Here is a 21,477-nt window from a genome sequence, read left to right on the forward strand (position 1 = left end):
AAAAGCATGATGGAAAGCTGGAACATGGGGCCTTAGTCAAGGCAGAGGGAATTATGAACAGTTCCAAATACCAGTCAATATTGGCACAAAACCTTCAGGCTTCTGCTATAAAGCTGAGCATTAAGAGGAACTTCATTTTTCAGCATGACAACGGCCCAAAGCATACATCCAAATCAACAAAGGAATGGAAGAAGATTAAGGTTTTGGAATGGCCCAGCCAGAGCCTGAATCCCATTGAAAATCTGTGGGGTGATCTGAAGAGAGCTGTGCACAGGAGATTCCCTTACAATCTGACAGATTTGGAGTGTTTTTTCAAAGAAGAGTGGGTAAACATTGCCAAGTCAAAATGTGCCATGCTGATAGACTCATACCCAAAAAGACTGAGTGCTGTAATAAAATCAAAAGGTGCTTCAACAAAGTATTAGTTTAAGGATGTGCACATTTATGCAACCATATTATTTATTTATTTTATTTTTACTTCCCTGAACCTAAAATATTTTAGTTTGTTGTTCAACTGAGTTGTGCAGTTTATAGGTCACATCAAAGGTGGAAAAAGTTCTGAAGCTATTGATCTTTGTCTCATTTTTTTACATCACAGAAACCTGACATTTTAACAGGAGTGTGTAGACTTTATATCCACTGTACATCATCCTGCTAGGAACATTAGAGACTGACCAAAAATTCATATTAACTATGTAAGAATCATCCACTTGTTAATATGCAGGTAGTTTATAATTGGAAGACAGAATGTAGTGGACAATGGTCAGTGCATGTTTGCAAGGAGCAATGGATTTGCGGAGCCTTTAATCTCTGAAGAGCCACACTGCTTGAGAAAGTCCCACCACTCTGACGAAACACGCAGCAAGAGCAGTGTTACTGTTATTGACTGCACGTTTTCATTAGAAACAAGCTCCATGTTTTGTGCAAACACTAATTCAGATCAAACTGTCCTTGTTCGAGCATTCGCCAGAACGGCATATATAATAAAAGGAGCCAAATGTCTTATATAGTAGTGGAAATGTTGCCACTACTATATATGACAGCTTCCTTTCCATCAGCAGTTATTAAGGAAGTAGCATATTCTGGCACCCATCATTTCCTTGGCAATCATTGATGTCTTCTGGCCCATTGATTTGCTGGCCAGGAATCCAGAATCCCCAGCAATGTAAACAATGCCTGGTGTTGCGGCCATAACCCGTTGCAGGGCGTTCTTGACTTTATGGGCTTACCGGTTACCTTCTCTTGGCCTGCTGTTCCACGTCTAGGGGTTCCCAGGGTTGATACCCAACGACTTGAATACTGACACAGATGACGTCCTCTTTAAAAGGTTTTATTTTGCAGTATGAACTCTCAATTAACATAGTCTCTTAGGAAACAGAGGGCACGGGTGAAGAACTCGGGCACCTTGAACTGCAGGTCTAGCAAAGTCTCTATTTCCACCTAGAGAGTAGCCACTCACAGCTGGGTACTTCAAGGCTGAACAGATCTCTAGCCAGAGGTCATGGCAGTCAGCACGTTGACTCAAACTTGAACAATCAACTAAGGGTGAACGGGAACCCTTTTCCTCCGTACCTGAAACGTTTCCTGTCTCCTCAATGGTACTGGAAAAGTGTGAATTGCTCAATGTCCTTCCCAGGATGTCAGTTGCCGGCCCTCCTCTGAAGAGTCCTCCCTCAGTCACTTCCATGAGCTGCGGTGTCCCTCCAAGTCGAGAGCACACCCGGACACTTGAATCCTCACTCAGTTACTGAGCCTCAGACCAGCAGGTTCCGAGACTCGGGAATGGATGGATCCCTACCCCAGACCAAGCAGGTCTATCAGGGGCCACTGACAGGAACATGTGCGAACACCCCGTGACCAGGACCCCTCACAGGGCTACCCCGGTCCTGGAACCAGACCAGACCACACAGGTCTCACGAACCACTCCGGAACCCCGAACACATGACCCACACCCCCTTAAGTACCCCTTCCCAGACTCCTCAGCGGGCCCCAGCACTCCCACTGATTGGCTCAGAGAAGGCCGATACCTAAATATCCAACCAGATCTGGTTCTAACCTGTCATGTGCACCTCACTGTTCACATGCACAGGCAGAACTTCCAAACCACAGCCTTGGTGTTAAGGCCTACCTACACAATTAACCCTCAGAACCTTTACTGTTCTCAAGCCAAAAACAAAATTTACTTGCGTATGACATTTGATCCCAAATGTCATCCGCTACACTGGTATGGATTTTTTTTTCCTTTACAGAAAAAGTGACTGGAAGAAAACCTTTACTTACTATTCACAGTACTGACAGGGTTAATGATGGCAAATAAACTGTCCAGACCCTTGATAACAAAGAGAAAAAAATAGTAGGATTTTATAGTGCTGGAATTTCCAGAACAGAGCATCTAAAAAAGTTAAAGCCAACAATGTAATATATTGCAGCTTACCAGGCATATATTATATGTGGTGGCTGTATTGGTTTTCTTTTCTGAGGGTTTTTCACTCTGTTTTCAACTGGTGAACTGGCCAGTAACACCTCCTGTATTAGAGTCAGTGGCGGAACTACCGCCATAGCAACACATGCGGGCGCTATGGGGCCCGCAGTCAAGTGGGGCCCGGTGAGGATAGGCTCCGTGGCTCCGCGGGAGATAGCGGGTGAGAGCGGGCTGTCCGCGGGTGGTCCGCGGGCGGCCCGCGGCTCCGCGGGTGGTCCGCGGGCGGCCGCGGGTGGTCCGCGGCTCCGCGGGTGGTCCGCGGGCGGCCCGCAGGTAGTCAGCGGCTCCGCGGGTGGTCCGCGAGCGGCTCCGCGGGTGATAGTGGGACTGGGAGGCAGATGAGAGTGGGCATGAGTGGGCTGGCCAATCAGGGAGCTGACAGGCGGGGGAGCATAGAGATGACATCATCTCTCGCTGCCCTCTCATCCCTGTAGTGCAGTTCCCCCTCACTGTGCAGGCAGCCAGGAAGCAGAGAGATGACATTATCTCTCTGCTGCCTGACTGATAATCTGCTGCCTAACTCTGTGACAAAGTGGCAGAGCAAGTGACAATCCATAATGTGTGGCAGGCGACGTGGCAAGTGACAACCCGGGACGTGGCAAGTGACAATCCGTAACGTGTGGCAGGTGACATGGCAAGTGACAATCCATAATGTGTGGCAGGCGACGTGGCAAGTGACAACCCGGGACGTGGCAAGTGACAATCCGTAACGTGTGGCAGGTGACATGGCAAGTGACAACCTGGATGTGGCAAGTGACAATCCGTAACATGTGGCAGGTGATGTGGCAAGTGAAAATCCATGACATGGCAAATGACAATCCATAATGTGTGGCAGGCAACGTGGCAAGTGACAACCAGGGACGTGGCAAGTGACAATCCGTAACGTGTGGCAGGTGACATGGCAAGGGACAACCTGGATGTGGCAAGTGACAATCCGTAACATGTGGCAGGTGACGTGGCAAGTTAAAATCCGTGACATGACAAGTGACAATCCGTAATGTGTGGCAGGTGGCGTGGCAAGTGACAACCCGGGACGTGCAAGTGACAATCCATAATGTGTGGCAAGTGACAATCTAGGATGTGGTAAGTGACAATCTGTAATGTGTGGCAATCTAGGACGTGGCAAGTGACAATCCGTAATGTGTGGCAGGTGACGTGGCAAGTGACAACCTGGATGTGGCAAGTGACAATCCGTAACATGTGGCAGGTGACGTGGCAAGTGAAAATCCGTGACAAGACAAGTGACAATCCGTAATGTGTGGCAGGTGACATGGCAAGTGACAATCCGTAATGTGTGGCAGGTGACGTGGCAAGTGACAACCCGAGACGTGGCAAGTGACAATCTAGGACATGGCAAGTGACAATCCGTAATGTGTGGCAGGTAACGTGGCAAGTGACAATCCGGGACGTGGCAAGTGGACAATCCGCAACATGTGGCAGGTGACATTCTGCAAAGTGTGACAAGTGACAATCTGCATCTGGTGGCAGGCGACGTGGCAAGTGGACAATCCGCAATGTGTAGCAGGTGATGTGACAAGTGACAATCCTTAATGTTTGGCAAGTGACAATCCAGGACGTGGCAAGTGACAATCCATAATGTGTGGCAAGTGACGTGGCAAGTGACAATCCAGGACGTGGCAAGTGACAATCCATAATGTGTGGCAAGTGACAATCCAGGATGTGGCAAGTGACAATCCATAATGTGTGGCAGGTGACTTGGCAAGTGACAATCTGGGATGTGGCAAGTGGACAATCCGCAACATGTGGTAGGTGACATTCCGCAACGTTTGACAAGTTACAATCTGCATCTGGTGGCAGGCGATGATGGCAAGTGACACGCTCAGGGATCCCACTGATTTTGCATTATGGTGAGTTGAACTATTTCATTTTATATAACAGAACAGAAATTGTTTAAAAGGCCTGGAGGTCAGCAATGTGTTCCCTTCAGGGGCTGCATACAGTATACTGCATACTTTGTTGTTCAAAATTTATATAAGCTGTTGCCTGGGTACTGTGCCACATGGGTGTGGTAGTCTGTTGTTTAATAGCATTAGTTCATTTTTTTTTGGTGGGGGGGGCCCATACAACATTTTGCTATGGGGCCCTGTGATCTCTAGTTACGCCCCTGATTAGAGTGCCCCCACTCTGCATGATTGAGTACAGGGTTGTGTGTGTGGGGGGGGGGGGGGGGGTCTGCAAAAAAAACAGACTTTCTGGTTGGATTCGTAGGTAAAAATAAAGCCTAAAAAAAAGAAAGGAAATACAGCCATCACATCTAATAATTAGTATCTGCAATATAATAAATGGTTGCTCTTTGGCTTAAAGTGAGTGTTACGAAACCCACAACAGTAAAATCAGTCTGTATATGCAGCATAGCATGCTTGTTATACTCACTGTGAAACTTAAGGGGGTAAGCCTCTGCATTGTATCTAAAGGCTTTTTTATCCTGTATGCATAGATCCTTCCCTCCCTGCATTGTCTATCTGGCCAGCTAAACACAGGTAGAGTAACAAACCTGCATATGCTCAGTTGTGTCTTTTATGCTGGAGGGCACATTTACTTGTTGATCAGACCAAGCCAGGTCACATGATATTGACATCACACATGTAGGTGTGTATACAGGCTGCAGTGGAAATCTCCTCCTTCCTGAACTCTCAGCACTAGAGAAACTCTGCAGTTTATCATATAACCGTGGTGTACAGATCATTCAAAAAGGTATATAGTAGCAATATGTTAATGTAAAAAGATGATTTATAAGCTGTGGGCACTGTGGGGATGCACTATTTTCATAGTAATGGGTTTAGTAACACTTTAATATTGCTTTAAATATTAATTTGTTAGCTTGTTGTCAATAAACCTTTTTACTCATGTGCACATAATTATTTTTGAAAGGTAAAACTGCAGAGTAACAGATTATTATTTTTAATTCTATGCTCTGATTTTGGTAGACATAGAAAATGTATACATCCAATAATCGTCATTTTTTTATTACCTCACTTATTACTGTTTCACAAAAGGTAATGATTGTTTGGGCTCACGTATGACTTGACACAGCCATGTACAGCCTAATTCCACTCAAATTGCTGATTGATACGGCTGTATACTTTTTCCCTAAGGGGCTTAAAGCGGGAGTCCACCGTTTTTTTTTTTTTTTAAAAGCCAGCAGCTACAAATACTGCAGCTGCTGACTTTTAAAATAGTGACACTTACCTGTCCAGCGCGCCCACGATGTCGGCACCCGAAGCCGATCTCTAGATCGCTCTGTCGGGTCCTGCCGCCGCCATCTTGGGTATGGGAATCAGGAAATGGAGCCTTTCGGCTTCATTTCCCGGTTCCCTACTGCGCATGCGCGAATCGCGCTGCGCAATAAGGACGGTCCCCGCTGCCTCTGGGATCTGTGTGTTTCCCAGCAGGCAGCGGGGCACTTGCAGGAAGGGGCGGGCACTTGCGAAAAGGGGCGTAAGTTACGCCCCTTTCCGCAGAGAGCTATCCCGGAAGTGGGTGCAGTTACCTGGATTATCCAGGTAACTGCACCCCCCTCCCACCTGAAAGGTGCCGATTGTGGCACCGGAGGGGGGGAGGGTTCCGATGAGCGGAAGGTCCACTTTAGGGTGGACCTCCGCTTTAAACAAGTGCCTCTGACTACTGTTATCTAAAACACAAAGATCCTTTCAAAACATCTGTACAGTGAGACTGATTTTTCTGTTTTAAACATGCAAAGACAAATGGAAGTACTTTTAGTGTATTTAGCCACCTCACCTTTTATTCTCCAAGTTATGGGTTAAACGGGTTTGAGGACAGATAGATGTCTTATATATCTTAGTGAGGCTTTTGCCCACCCAGGACTAACTTTAAAGCTGCCCAAGTTATTCTGTTATTCAATCTGTGGATATATATCGAAGAAATATATGGATATATAGGTATGTAGAAGGTTTCATCACAAACACCTCTACTGGATGGAGTTGTTACACATTATCTTTCATGTTCATTGCCTTGTACTATATTTCAGCCGGAACCCCCTCTGAAGAGACATCCCCAGCTGATCCTATGGGCCTGTCTAAATTAGCTGGACCTGTGGACAAAGACCGCAGGAACAAGAAAAAGTAAGTTCCATAATTGTTCCTTACTACCTGGAGCTTGCATGTTCTCCCTGTGCCTGTGTGGGTTTCCTCCAACACCCCAAAGACATGCTGGTAGGTTAATTGTCTCCCATCTAAATTGTCCCTAGTATGCATATGCTTATATTAATATAAATTAGGGATTTAAGATTGTTAGCTCCTTTAGGACAGTGAATGTACAATATATACATATGTAAAGCACTGCGTAAATTGTTGGCACTATATCCACTTAGAGACCGGACCATTTTGCTGGTCAAAGACCAGACCACTTTTTGCGATTCAGCACTGCGTCGCTTTAACTAACAATTGCGTGGTCGTGCGACGTGGCTCCCAAACAAAATTGACGTCCTTTTTTTCCCACAAATAGAGCTTTCTTTTGGTGGTATTTGATCACCCCTGCGGTTTTTATTTTTTGCGCTATAAACAAAAATAGAGCGACAATTTTGAAAAAAAGCCATTATTTTTTACTTTTTGTTATAATAAATATCCCCCAAAAATATATAAAAAAAAATTGATTCCTGTGTAAATGACACTGGCAGTGAAGGGGTTAACCAGTGGGTGGCAGTGTGGGGGTTAAGTGTTCCTAGGGGTGTGTTACTAACTGTGGGGGGGGGGCTGGGCTTTCATTTAGTGAACACTGATCTCTGCTCCAATCACAAGGAGCAGAGATCAGCTTCACTAGTTGCTAGGCAGAATGGGAAAATGCTGTTTACAATGGCATTTGCTCCATTCAGCCGCCCCGTGAGACGATCGTGGGTATACTCGGGGCGATCGAGTCCGCGGGACCCGTGACCGAACTCACGGGGGTCCTGACCGGCACGCTCGCGATGGCAGGGCGGCATTGAAAATTGGACGTACCTGTACGCCAATATGCCTGCCCGTTCCATTCTGCCGACGTACATCGGCGTGCGCTGGTCGGGAACCTGTTAAAAATACCTGTAATAAATAAAATAAAAATATTTTGAAGAAAAAAAATAGGTACCTAATTTAATTAGAAAAAATGGGTAAACTGCGCTATTTGAAAACCCTCCCTATAAGCAGCAACTCAGATCGTAATACTCCGATACTATAAACAATATAAAAAGAGCTGCGCTAAAAAACAAAAAAGTGTTCTAAATAAAAACTTCATGCAATTAACACCATAAGTGGTCAATGAAAGTTAAATTAAGTGAGTGTGAATATCAAATGATGTATAATATGAATTAAATGGAAATAAATAAATCATATAATAAATAAATCATACAAGAATAATCACCTATGTCAAAAATGGTGTAAAGATCTCATCTAATCAAACCTAACAAAAATCTGCAGACGGTTGTGATTAATCAGCAAATGGTGTTAATTAATTTAGAGTGGAAAATGGGAAACTGACACCCACATCACTTCGTGAGGAAAGCAATCCAAGAGAAGCACCTCCACCGATTAGGAGAAAAGGGGGGGCCGCTTACCAGAACTTGAGATCTCAGTATTACCTGAGATCAAAAGGGTACATAAGTCAAAGATCTGGCTAAACCATCACAGGAACCACACCGGACTGTCCTCAATGTAGATACCAGGCGATGAAGCGAAAGTGCCACAATTCATATAAACAAAGCAGATTATTCTTGTATGATTTATTTATTATATGATTTATTTATTTCCATTTAATTCATATTATACATCATTTGATATTTACGCTCACTTAATTTAACTTTCATTGACCACTTATGGTGTTAATTGCATGAAGTTTTTATTTAGAACACTTTTTTAATTTTTTAGCGCAGCTCTTCTTTTTACATAATTTAATTGGCATAGAAAATTGTTACACCCAGGGTGGTTTCAACAGAATCTGGAACCTAAAGCAATACAGGCATACCCCACTTTTAAGTACACATTGGGGTTTATTTACTAAAGCTGGAAATGCAAAATTGGGCTCACTTCTGCTTAGAAAACAATGAGCTTCTAACCCCAGCTTCTTCAATTAAGCTTTGGTAATAAAACCTGGAAGCTCATTGGTTTCTTTCAGAAGTGAGCCTGATTTTGCACTTTCCAGCTTTAGTAAATAAACTCCATTGCGTACTTAAAAATGGGGTATGCCTGTATAACTGGGGCATATAAGCCATCTATACTACTGTATGTTACTGACCTTTTAGGCCAGTAATACTGAAATACATCGTAAAAAGAGAAAAAAAAGTCTGTTAGTTGTTTCACACATGAAACAGCTGTAGATACCACTCAACAGAAAAAGGGCAGATGTCTTCACCAGCCATGATTATGGAGTAGACTCTCATCTCGTCTGCTTTAGGTGCTGATGACCCCCTGACATGCCACATTTGGCACGTCATTTTTTTTGGGGGGGGGGGGCAGGTACCCAGTTTTTACAGGCTCCCACTTCCTCCCCTGGTGCACTGGAAGGAAGATCACCTCTCCCCCTCCCTCCCTGCAGTCTTCTGGGACATATCACAGATCCCAGAAGATTGCCCGTCAATTTACAGGTCACAGCACGGCTCACGTATGCGCAGTGCATGCCTGGATGTGAAGCCACACCCGGGCGCCCACAGTTAGAATGCCGGTACCGCGGAGAGAACGGGGGAGGGGAACGAGGCTTTGTGCGCCCACATTGCTGTACCGTGGGACAGGTGAGTGTCTGATTATTAAAAGTCAGCAGCTAGACTTTTTGTAGCTGCTGACTTTTAAATGGGTCGAACGCCTCTTTTCACCCATTTGTAGACTTCCTGGATTTACACAAACACACAGAGGCACACCTCCAGCTCTGCAGCTCTCATTGGCCCTCTTATGACTTAACCCCCCCCCCTCCCCTTCCTGGCAAACTCTCACGAGAGAGAGAGAGAGCTGTGCATCATGTCATAAGCCTAGGCTTTTTACCAGACAAGAAACAGGAAGTGGGATTCCTTTCCTGGCATTAAAAAAATGTTTCACACTCCAAAGTTAAAACAAGAAGATTTAATAGATGGAAAGATGTAAAAATTACTGAAGCTCTGCTTTAGGATAATAAAGTAGTACACATATATATTTTTGTAATTACTTAAGAAAATAAAGTAGTACACAGAATATATATTTTTTTTCAGTACAAGAAACGTTTCAATATCTTGAATACGTATTTTATTTTTTATGCAATCTATAGACCATATAACAAAATGATAAAAAGCTTTTTTTTCCTCGTTTGACCAGTGTTATTTTAGTGTTATTTCAGTGTTGATAACCAAGCAGATTTTATTCTATATTTATTCCAGTCTATAAATACACTAGACTTTTGTTTCTATTAGGAAGCATAGTAAAGTAATTTACAAATTACAGAAATCTCTAATTTCTAAAATTCAATTTTTTTCAATTTTTGTGCTTTGAAATACAAAAGTTAAAAACGAATGCCGCATACACGAGTGGAATGTCTGACAGAAAATGTCAGACAGGAGCTTTTCATCGTATATTCTGATCGTGTGTATTCCCCATCTGACTTTTTACGTTGAAATTTCTGACGGACCTAGAAGTAGAACATTTTCTAAATATTTCCGACGGAACCAATTCCTATCGGGAAAACAGCTCATCTGTATGCTGTTCTGATGTACCAAAAACGACGCATGCTCTGAAGCAAGTACAAGACGGAAGCTATTGGCTACTGGCTATTGAACTTCCTTTTTCTAGTCCCGTCATACATGTTGTATGTCACTGCGTTCTTGGCGGTTGGACTTTGGTGTGATCGTGTGTATTCAAGACAGTTTCAGCAGAATTCTGTCGGAACTCCTTTGGAAAATCCTTCAGAGTTTATCCCAATGGGAAAACTGGTCGTGTGTACAGTGCATTACTCCACTTTTGTTGGCAATAAAACCATTCTCCTCTGGGTGATCAATATACATTGCACGGGGGTTTTAACAAACTTTTTTACAGATTTCTACCTTTTGTTACTCAAAAGAAAAAGCTGTTTTTCCCACTATGATTAACATTTAACCACCAGTTATAGTACATATGCTGCAGCAGGGCAGTGCATGCAGGCAAAACCACCTACATATGTACGTAATTTTGCCTGCTCCGATTTAAGGGACTGGGCAGGTACTCTGGGCCTGGTCTGCGATCACATGATCACAATGTCAACAGAGCTGTTATGAATACATTCATTCATAACAGCTGTGTTTCCTATACTGTGATTGGCCTACAGCTATCACATGGTACCTGGGCCAATCACAACACTTTGTACCATATCATTCGCTATGGCCAATCACAGATCGGTGATCAGATGTAACCCATTCATGACCATTGCAAACATTGCTGTTACAGTGATCTTCATTGTAACAGCAAACAAAGTGTAGAAAAAAAATCCCTGATCACCCCCCAGAGTAGTACGCGGGCGCGTGTGGTCATGTTATCCTGCTGGACATCATTTAATGCCCAGTCATAACAGAACCACTTCCCGGACTTTAATATGCTATTGACTGGGCGGGAAGTGGTTAAATAAATCTTTTTATTTAATTTCTTAAACAAACAAAAAACATGACAAAACATCATACACATTCAACCTGAAATATATTAGTAGAATATCAAGATCCCATCACATTGCATAGCAACTATCAATCAAAAAAAAGGGGGGGGGATATGATAATTACCAAAGAGTATATTTTATCTAGGCCATCCCATGTATTCTATTGAAATGTCAAGCCGCACACCATATACAAAGGAAAAAGGAGGAAGCACACATTAGTCCCTTCTATCACCAATAGCCCCAGGCATCCCCTACAAGGAAACACCCAGACTATGATTCATTACCCTCCATCTACATTAGATGCCGTGTATGATTTGTCCAACCACTTTGCCCAAACTTTATTGTACTTACTAGGGCAACCCCTATTCCTATAGGTGTCTCTGTACAATGGAAGATTATTATTTATTAGTTGTTTCCAATATAAAAGCGTACGAGGACAGGGTTTCTTCCAATGCAAAGCAATGGCTTTTCTTAGCATAGAATAATGTTGCATTAACTACTTGCTTGCTGGGCATTTAAACCCCCCTCCTGCCCAGACCAATTTTCACCTTTAACACTATCACTCTTTGAATGACAATTGCGCGATCATGCATCACTGTACCTAAATTTATTTTTTCACACAAATCGGAGCTTTCTTTTGGTGGTATTTAATCACCACTGGGGTTTTTATTTTTTGCTAAACAAAGAAAATTGAGTACTGTCCGTGATACTTTTTTTATTTGCACTAACATACAATTTTTCAGGACAAGCTTTTGGGGTATGTCCCCTTCAAGGTCCAAGCAGTACGGCTACAATCACTTCAAGTTTTCTAAACAAAAAAAGGCAGAAAATGTTGAAAAAACTAAACAAAAATCATGTTTCATAGTTTGTTATAACATTTTGCAAACAGGTAATTTTTCTCCTTCATTCATATGCGCTGATGAGGCGGCACTGATGGGCATATCCGCATAGTGGGCTGTTTTTTCATCTACTATAAACTTCAAAGCGACATTCTTTACTCGTTGAGACTTATTGACCGTTTTAATAGCAGATATATATTGTCCTCTTGCATAGGCCTTAAAAGCATCCCATAGTATTGCTGAAGTAGCTGACCCTGTATTAAACTCCCAATACTCTGTCATTAAAGAAGGGGGTGTAAGCCGGCAATGCTGTGTAAAGTTGTTGTGCCACATCCAATATAGAAACTATAACAATAGAAAAAAACCCTGGTGGTGGACTTTAAAGGCATGTACAACCATAAAATATAGTAAGAACAATTTTGTTTCTTTATTGAATTAATATAAAATCATGTGAAAAATAAAAAAAGATTTATACAAGTCATGATAAATTGTACAGTAAACAAAAGCAGATCACTTATACAAGATCGGCTATAAAGATGATCACCCTACGCGTTTCGGAGCTAATATAGTCTCCTTCTTCAGGGGTGGAGATACAGCATAAGATATAATTCTAGTGAAGGATAAATGACAGGGTAGACAGACAGATACAGTGTCATGTGAGTATAACACACTATTCAATTAAAAACAGCAGACCCGTTTAGATGGAGTGCATGGCTTCCCAGTGTACGAGGCTTCCATGGAGGGGGGATGGTGATAATGTAGTAATGGGATGTATACAGATTTACAATCTTTTTTTATTCATTTATCTCTTGTTACTGCCTGTAGGCAGGAAGGATCCTGCAAAGACCTCCCCTGGGGCACCCCCTGTAGAGAAAAAGGGGGGGTTGTTATTTACTGAGCGCAACCAAAGGAAATACCGGGGCGGGCAAAAAAATGCATTGAAGTAAATAAGACGTAAGGAACCGCCTAATAAATAGTATATTAGCTGGATATTAAGTAAAAAATTAAATAGTGACTATAATATTAAGTACTTTATTGATCTGTGTATATTGTTTAATATGACGCTCCTGTTTATTTGCTTCTTAGGTTGTATTGTGGCTCCCAGTCTCCCAGGCAGGCCCTTCCCCCTTTATACTCTTTTCTCTTGATGGAGCAGCAATAATAGGTTGTAATGCCGCGTACACACGGTCGAACTGTATGACGTACTTTCCGCCAGACTGTCCGTCGGACTTTCCGAACGGGCTACTTGCCCACACACGGCACTTTTTCAGCGGACTAATACGGCGTACTAAGTCCGCCGTACTATCCGCCCTACTTTTGAAATGAACGGACTCGCCCACACACGCGGAGGAAAGTCCGCTCATTTTGAGCGGGTCTCCAGGTAGGCGGGGCCCGCGAAGGAGACGTCGCTGGCCCCGCCGCCTGGTATGGACTTAAAGGGGAACCCCAACGCCGAAAAAAAATCGGCGTGGGGGTACCCCCCAAGTCCACAACAGACCCTTGTCCAAGCACGCTACCCGGCTGGCCAGGAAAGGGGGGGCGAGCGAGTGCCCCCCCCTGAGCCGTACCAGGCCGCGTGCCCTCAACATGCTATCTTCTTGTAGCTCTTTTGCTAGCGGAGGAGTCCGGCTTTCTTTCGCACCGCCGGCCTCTTCTCCCGACTTCGGGGGTCTTGTCCCCCTCTTCGGTTCTTCTGCCGGGCCACCGCGCCTTCTTATAGCTCTTTTACAGGCGGTGGCCCGGTCTTCTGTCGCCGCCGCCGCTTCCGTTCTTCTTCTTCTCCTTCTTCTCCTGGAGATGTTGACTCGACGCTCTCTCTGGCCACAATGCCAGGGACGCGCTGCGCGGCCACTTATATAGGGACAAGGGGCGGTGTCACATGGCTTTATGTCACATGGGTTGGTGTCACATGGTGACTCCGCCCCCTTACGATGTCATAGTCCCCATGTGACATCAACCCATGTGACCAACCCATGTGACATAAAGCCATGTGACACCGCCCATTGTCCCTATATAAGTGGCCACGCAGCACGGCCCTGGCATTGTGGCCGGAGAGAGCGTCGAGTCAACATCTCCTGGATAAGAAGGAGAAGAAGAAGAAGAAGAACGGAAGGCGGCGACAGAAGACCGGGCCACCGCCTGTAAAAGAGCTATAAGAAGGCGCGGTGGCCCGGCAGAAGAACCGAAGAGGGGGACAAGACCCCCGAAGTCGGGAGAAGAGGCCGGCGGCGAGGAAGAAAGCCGGACTCCTCCGCTAGCAAAAGAGCTACAAGAAGATAGCGGAGGAGTCCGGCGAGAAGACCCCCGAAGACGGAAGACCCCCGGAGCTGTGCAATAAAGTATTTTATCTCGTGTGTTGTGTTTTTTTTTTACTTTTATTTTACAGGTGAATGGGTAGGGGTACATTGTACCCCATACTCATTCACATAGGGTGGGGGGCCGGTATCCGGGGGCCCCCGTATTAAAGGGGGCTCCCGGATTCCGATAAGCCCCCCCGCCCGCAGACCCCGACAACCAACGGCCAGGGTTGTCGGGAAGAGGCCCTTGTCCTCATCAACATGGGGACAAGGTGCTTTGGGGTGGGGGGGCCGGGCGGCCCCCCCTTCCCCAAGGCACCCCCCATGTTGAGGGCACGCGGCCTGGTACGGCTCAGGAGGGGGGGGGCTGGCCGGCCGGGTAGCATGCTCGGACAAGGGTCTGTTGTGGACTTGGGGGGGACCCCCCACACCGATTTTTTTTTTGGCGTTGGGGTTCCCCTTTAAGTCCATACCAGGCGGCGGGGCCAGCGACGTCTCCCTCGCGGGCCCCGCCTACCTGGATACCCGCTCGAAATGAGCGGACTTTTCTCCGGGCAGAAAAAGTCCGCTCATTTCAAAAGTACGGCAGACTGGCATACACACGGCCGGATTGTCTGCCGAAATGCGAGTACGACGGACAGAATTTTGAAAAAAAAGAAATTCTTAGTACGCCGGACTGCAGGCTGAAAAAGTCCGCTGAAGCCCACACACGAGCGGACTGTCCGCTGAAATGTGTTTCGGCGGACTAAGTACGCCATACAGTCCGCCCGTGTGTACGCGGCATAAGTCATACTAAAATATATTACTGTCCTTCTCCTCGTTGTGCTCCTCTATCTTATCCTGCTAATCCCCCTTCCTCCCCTGGACTGAGTGTTTTCCAGGGGTTCGCTCAGCACACTAAGCCGCCCGGGCTATATACTCGTCGCGGCCTATTAGAAGGTTTTAGCTGGCATCTACATTGCTGGCTACCCTCCAGCTTGCCACTCCAGCAGACATGCTCTGTCCGCTGGAGAGACTTGTCTGTGTCGGCGGGTCGAGTGGGTGGGGCCCCATTCCGGCGCCTTTGTCTCTGACATGTGTATTCTGGACAGGGCCGTGCGCACACAACTCGGGGGGTGGGTTCCAGCTGGGTCCCTTTCTCCACCTTCTCCATCAGCTGGTGCAATCATCTTTGCACCAGCTGATTGGAATAACTTCACTAATAAAGCACCGGCCTGCTCTCCGCCAGTATCCCACAGGTTTTACATGTGGGACGCCGAGCGGACGGTCCAGTGGTGATATTCTCCACTCTTCTTCTATGCTTTGGAGGTATTTATCTCTGTTTACCCATTACTCTCCATACCCGTCCCCACACAGACACAATGTTGTGCTGTATGTGAATGGGGTTTTATGACTGTGTACCCCGCTCTATGCACCCACATATCTAAGGTCGGTGGTGCATGAGCTGGGTCGCAATACACCACCTTATGCCTTTTTAATACTTTTTTATTGGATGGTTTGTATAAACCTCCTTAATATTTTTTTTTTCAGCTCCTACTATCTCCTCCAGGTTTGTAATATGTTACCTACCCATACCTTTGTTACCAGTACAGGTATATATTTTTATTTATTACTTGATCTTGAGCACCACCATTATGATTACTACAAATATTATAGTCACCATTTAATTTTTTACTTAATATCCAGCTAATATACTATTTATTAGGTGGTTCCTTCCGTCTTATTTACTTCAATGCACTTCTTCTTTTTTCTATCTTTTCTTTGGACCTGGCATTTTTTTGCCCGCTCCAGTTTTTCCTTTGGTTGCGCTCAGTAAATAACAACCCCCCCTTTTTCTCTACAGGGGGTGCCCCAGGGGAGGTCTTTGCAGGATCCTTCCTGCCTACAGGCAGTAACAAGTAACATAAATGAATAAAAAAAGATTGAAGAAGGAGACTATATTAGCTCCGAAACGCGTAGGGTGATCATCTTTATAGCCGATCTTGTATAGGTGATCTGCTTTTGTGTACTGTATAATTTGTCATGACTTTTTTATAAACCTTTTTAAAGAGGGAAGCGTCGCTGGCCCCGTCGCCTGGTATGGACTTAAAGGGGAAGCCCTACGCTGAAAGAACGGCGTGGGGGTCCCCCCCAGGTCCATATCAGACCCTTATCCGAGCACGCTACCCAGCCGGTCAGGAAAGGGGGTGGGGATGAGCGAGCACCCCCCCTCCTGAGCCGTACCAGGCTGCGTGCCTGGTGAATGAGTATAGGGTACAATGTACCCCTACCAATTCACCTGTGAAAAAATGTAAATAAAACACAACACACAAGGGTTAAAAATAGTTTATTGCACAGCTCCGTCTTGGGGGGGTCTTCTCGCCGGACTCCTCCGCTATCTTCTGCTCTTTTGCTAGCTCTTTTACTAGCGGAGGAGTCCATACCAGGTGACGGGGCCAGCGACGCTTCCCTTGCTAGTCCCGGCTACCTGGCGCCGTGCTCAAAATGAACGGACTTTTCTCAGTGCGCGGGAAAGTCCGTTCATTTCAAAAGAACAGCGGACTAGCACAAACACGGCCGTAAATTTTGGTGCAAAACTACTTTCTAAGTCCGCCGGACTTTTGGGTAAAAAAAGTCCGCTGGAGCCCACACACATCGGACTTTTCCACCGGATTGTTTGATCATGTGTACGCGGCATAAGCTAACTCTGGATGAGTTGCAGAGTTCCACAGCAGAGACTGGAGTATCTGTACATAGGGCTACAATAAGCCGTAACAACAACCATAACAAAATGGCACGTTTTGAGTTTGTGAAAAGGCATGTGAGAGACTCCCAAAATGTATGGAGGAAGGTGCTTTGGTCTGATGAGACTAAAATTGATGGCCAAAAAGTTCAAAGAAAACTATATGTCTGGCGCAAACCCAATACATCACATCACCCAAAGAACACCATCCCCACGATGAAACATGGTGGTGGCAGCATCATGCTGTTGGGATGTTTTTCATCAGTCAGGACTGGGAAACTGATCAGAGTTGAGGGAAAGATGGATGGTGCTAAATACAGGTATATTCTTGAGCAAAACTTGTACCACTCTGTATGTGATTTGAGACTAGGACGGAGCTTCACCTTCCAGCAGGACAATGACCCCAAACACACTGCTAAAGCAACACTTGAGTGGTTTAAGGGGAAACATGTAAATGTGTTGGAATGGCCTAGTCAAAGCCCAGACCTCAATCCAATAGAAAATCTGTGGTCAAACTTAAAGATTGCTGTTCACAAGCGTAAACCATTCAACTTGAAGGAGCTGGAGCAGTTTTGCAAAGAGGAATGGGCAAACATCCCAGTGGTAAGATGTGGCAAGCTCATAGAGACTTATCCAAAGGGACTTGGAGCTGTGAGAGCCGCAAAAGGTGGCTCTACAAAGTATTGACTTTAGGGGGGTGAATAGTTATGCACATTGACTTTATCTGTTATTTTGTCCTATTTGTTTGCTTGTATAACAGTGTAAATTTGCTGTCCCCTCAAAATAACTCAACACACAGCCATTAATGTCTAAACCACTGGCAACACAAGTGAGTACACCCCTAAGTGAAAATGTCCAAATTTGGCCCAATTAGCCATTTTCCCTCCCCAGTTGTCATGTGACTCATTAGTGTTACAAGGTTTCAGGTGGGAATGGGGAGCAGGTATGTTAAATATGGTGTTATCGCTCTCACTCTCCCATGCTGGTCAATGGAAGTTCAACATGGTACCTCATGGCAAAGAACTGTGAGGATCTTAAAAAAAAAAAATTGTTGCTCTACATAAAGATGGCAAACCTTGGCACCCCAGATGTTTTGGAACTACATTTCCCCTAAAGCTCAACTACACGACAGAGTGCATGAGTATCATAGGAAATGTAGTTCCAAAACATCTGGGGTGCCAAGGTTCGCTATCACTGGCCTAGGCTATAAGAAGATTGCCAAGATCCTGAAACTGAGCTGCAGCATGGTGGCCCTGACCATAAAGCGGTTTAACAGGACAGGTTCCACTCAGAACAGGTCTTGCCATGGTTGACCAAAGAAGTTGAGTGCACATGCTCAGCGTCATATCCAAAGGTTGTCGTTGTCCACATGCCACACACTGTATCAAATTGGTCTGCATGGCTGTTGTCCCAGAAGGAAGCCTCTTCTAAAGATGACGCACAAGAAATCCCACAGTTTGCTGAAGACAAACAGACTAATTACATGGATTACTGGAACCATGTCCTGTGATCTGATGAGATCAAGATAAACTTATTCAGATGGTGTCAAGCATGTGTGGTGCCAACCAGGTGAGGAGTACAAAGACAAGTGTGTCCTGGCTACAGTCAAGCATGGTAGTGGGAGTGTCATGGTCCAGGGCTGAATGAGGGCATAAGGTACCGGCAAACTTCATATCATTGAAGGAAGAATGAATCGAAAACTGTACCAAGACATTCTTGATAAAAATCTGTTGCCATCTACCAGGATGATGAAGATGAAATGAGGATGGAAATTTCATCAAGACAATGATTCCAAACACAAAGACAAGGAAACCCTCAATTGATTTCAAAGAAAAAAAATAACGCTGCTAGAATGGCCAAGCCAATCACCTGACTTGAATCCAATAGGAATCTACGGAAAGAACTAAAGATCAGAGTTTACAGAAGAGGCCCACGGAACCTTTGAGATTTGAAGACTGTGGAAGAATGGGCCAAAATCACACCTGAGCAATACAGAGCCAAAATCACACCTGAGCAATACATGTGACTACTTTCTCCATACAGGAGGCACCTCGAAGCTGTCATTACCAACAAAGGATTTTGTACAAAGTATTAAATACATTTTAGTTAGTGTGTTCAATACTTTTTCTCTGTGTCATTACATTTTTGACACAGATCTTAAATTCTGAAGTTATTTGTTTGGTTTATTTATATGTATGTATTGCATGGGTTGTTACCAACATTTGGTGAAATTTCATGTCAATAGCACCTTTAGAAATATATTTACCTAGAAAAATGTTGAAGTGTTCAATACTTATTTTACCCACTGTATATACACCATGGTTTGTAGACGCTATACCTTTCACACAAACCAATTAATATACACTTATTGTGATTTTTTTATTTTTTTTTACTAGAGACATGTAGCAGAGTAAAATGTATTGTCTATGTTTTACAACAAAGTTTAAATAACGCAGTGCTGAATATCAAAAAATGCCCTGGTCATGAGGGGGGTAAAACTTTCCTGGACTGAGGTGGTTAAGGAGGATCTCACAGAAAAACACATTTTTGTTTCAGAGGATGGCTAAAACCTGAGTTTTATCTTAGGGCAGTGTTCTTCAAACATGGAGAAAAGACATTTCTGGAAACGTTTTGTACATTAACTGTGTAACGGAATACCTCTAGGAGCCATATTGCATTGACTTTTTAGAAAATGACAGTGGCTGCAATTTGAAAAGGAATGGTAAATTTTTAAATAACATTCAAATATAAAAATGTTTAAATATTAATGGTAAAAATAGAAAAGGATAGAAAAGTACCAAGAAGTTAGGGCGGATTAGGGTTAACCAAGGTGTTAAATAGGAACAACGTTTTTTTTTTTACTTGCAAAACTGTTTTAACTGACATCAGATCATCAAAGGTCAGCCCTTTCATTTGCTATGAAGGTAGATGCTGTTCTGTGAATGTCAGTTGAACAGGATCTCCAAGATCCTGTATGAATCAAACAAGTCCCATCTGTCAAAATGACAGCCAGGAATTGCTTGTAGATATGTCCAGCTAACAGTAGAGGAGAATGTTGCACATACTACACACACCCAAACTATTTAAATCTAACATTTGCCCAGCAGATTAGGTTATATAGGTTTTAATGTAATAAAATAAGTAGCAAAGTAACTAGATTTATTTATAAGACATATAAACGTTAAGGCTCCATTCACACCTAGGCAATTTGAATCTTGAGAGGTATTGCCACGATTCTGCCCACGATTTCAGATTGCGGCAAAATGCAGGATGCATTTGCGATGCCATTACTACTGACAACCCAGTCCCTGTGTTATTATTCAATGATAAATCATGCTGAATCACAGCAAAACCGTAACACGCAATGCTTGTCGCTCAAAAAGGAGCAGAAGCTTCTTTTGGGCAACAGCGTTGTGCATTGCAATTTGCCGTGATTTCAGCATGATTTATCATGTGAAAATCATGGCAACATTGCACTGCAATTGGGGTGCCATTAAGAAGTAGTGGCATTGCAAATCTGCCCCACGTTTTGCCGTGATTTGGAATTGCAGGCTGGACCATGGCAATTCAAATCAACTAAAGCGTAAAATTATCAGATGTTCAAAAAACCACAGTGATATAAAAGAGATCAAAGAATGTCTGCAATCACATCATACGCAATTAGAAGGGACTGAGTCTGCCATACCGCCCATCTCTAAAGCAGTGCCAAAACTCCAAACTGTTTTTTACACAGCACAATGTTATACAAGCACCCCTTACCTACTTAGATGATTTAGAGAACAGGGGGAGAACAAATAATACCTGGATAAGGGGTCTCCCTGAAACTGTCCAAAAAAAGGACCTTAAAGCTACAGTACAAAACATCTTGAAATCTTTATTAGAGAACTCCTTTACCGGACCCATAGAGCTAGATAGATCTAGTACATTGTACTCCAGGCTTTCGTAGACCAAATAGTTCTCAACCCCGCAAATTGCTATGCCGTATACACTATAATGTTAAAAAGGAGATCCTCATTAAAGCACGTGCCAAAGGATTTATCCACTTTGGTCAATGGGGGGATGGCTTTACGCTTTTCCATTCCAGAAAGTCAACTGAACTCCGTCAAAGTCCTGATGGAAGCAAATGTCACATATAGATGGACATATCCATGTTCTCTATTTTTCTTTCTCCAGGGACTTGGACTCTTTTCTCTCGTAGCTGAATTTGCCCCTTATTGAATTAGGTCCCTGGTCTGATCCTTCCTTGCCCCCTTTTATTGATTTAGTAACACTACCAAATTGGCAGTCGGTGTAATCTTAGGAGAGATACAATCTTACCATTGATAATTCCTGGAAGGATAAACAACTAAATCTGTGTTTGCAGACGATACTAAGCTAGGCAGGGCAATAACTTCTTCACAGGATGTGGAAACTTTGCAAAAAGATCTGAACAAATGAATGGGGTGGGCAACTAGATGGCAAATGAGGTTTAATGTAGAAACATTTAAAATAATGCATTTGGGTGGCAAAAATATGAATGCAATCTACTCACTAGGATGGAAAAGG

General features: G+C 44.1%; 1 protein-coding gene across 2 annotated transcripts in view; it reads left to right on the plus strand.

Moving 5' to 3' along the window:
• PPFIA3 (PPFI scaffold protein A3) overlaps nt 1-21,477 on the plus strand; it is a gene marked incomplete at its 3' end in the record, with an annotated part of 942,579 nt that overhangs the window by 912,687 nt on the left and 8,415 nt on the right. For both annotated transcript variants that reach the window (XM_077467171.1, XM_077467170.1), the window contains 1 exon segment: nt 6,492-6,585. In XM_077467171.1, coding sequence (XP_077323297.1) covers nt 6,492-6,585 — 94 coding nt within the window.

The sequence above is a fragment of the Lithobates pipiens genome, unplaced genomic scaffold (genome assembly GCF_037356315.1).
Source record: "Lithobates pipiens isolate NorthernLeopardFrog02 unplaced genomic scaffold, aLitPip1_a1.2 Scaffold_48, whole genome shotgun sequence".
In the NCBI taxonomy this organism is placed as follows: domain Eukaryota; kingdom Metazoa; phylum Chordata; class Amphibia; order Anura; family Ranidae; genus Lithobates; species Lithobates pipiens.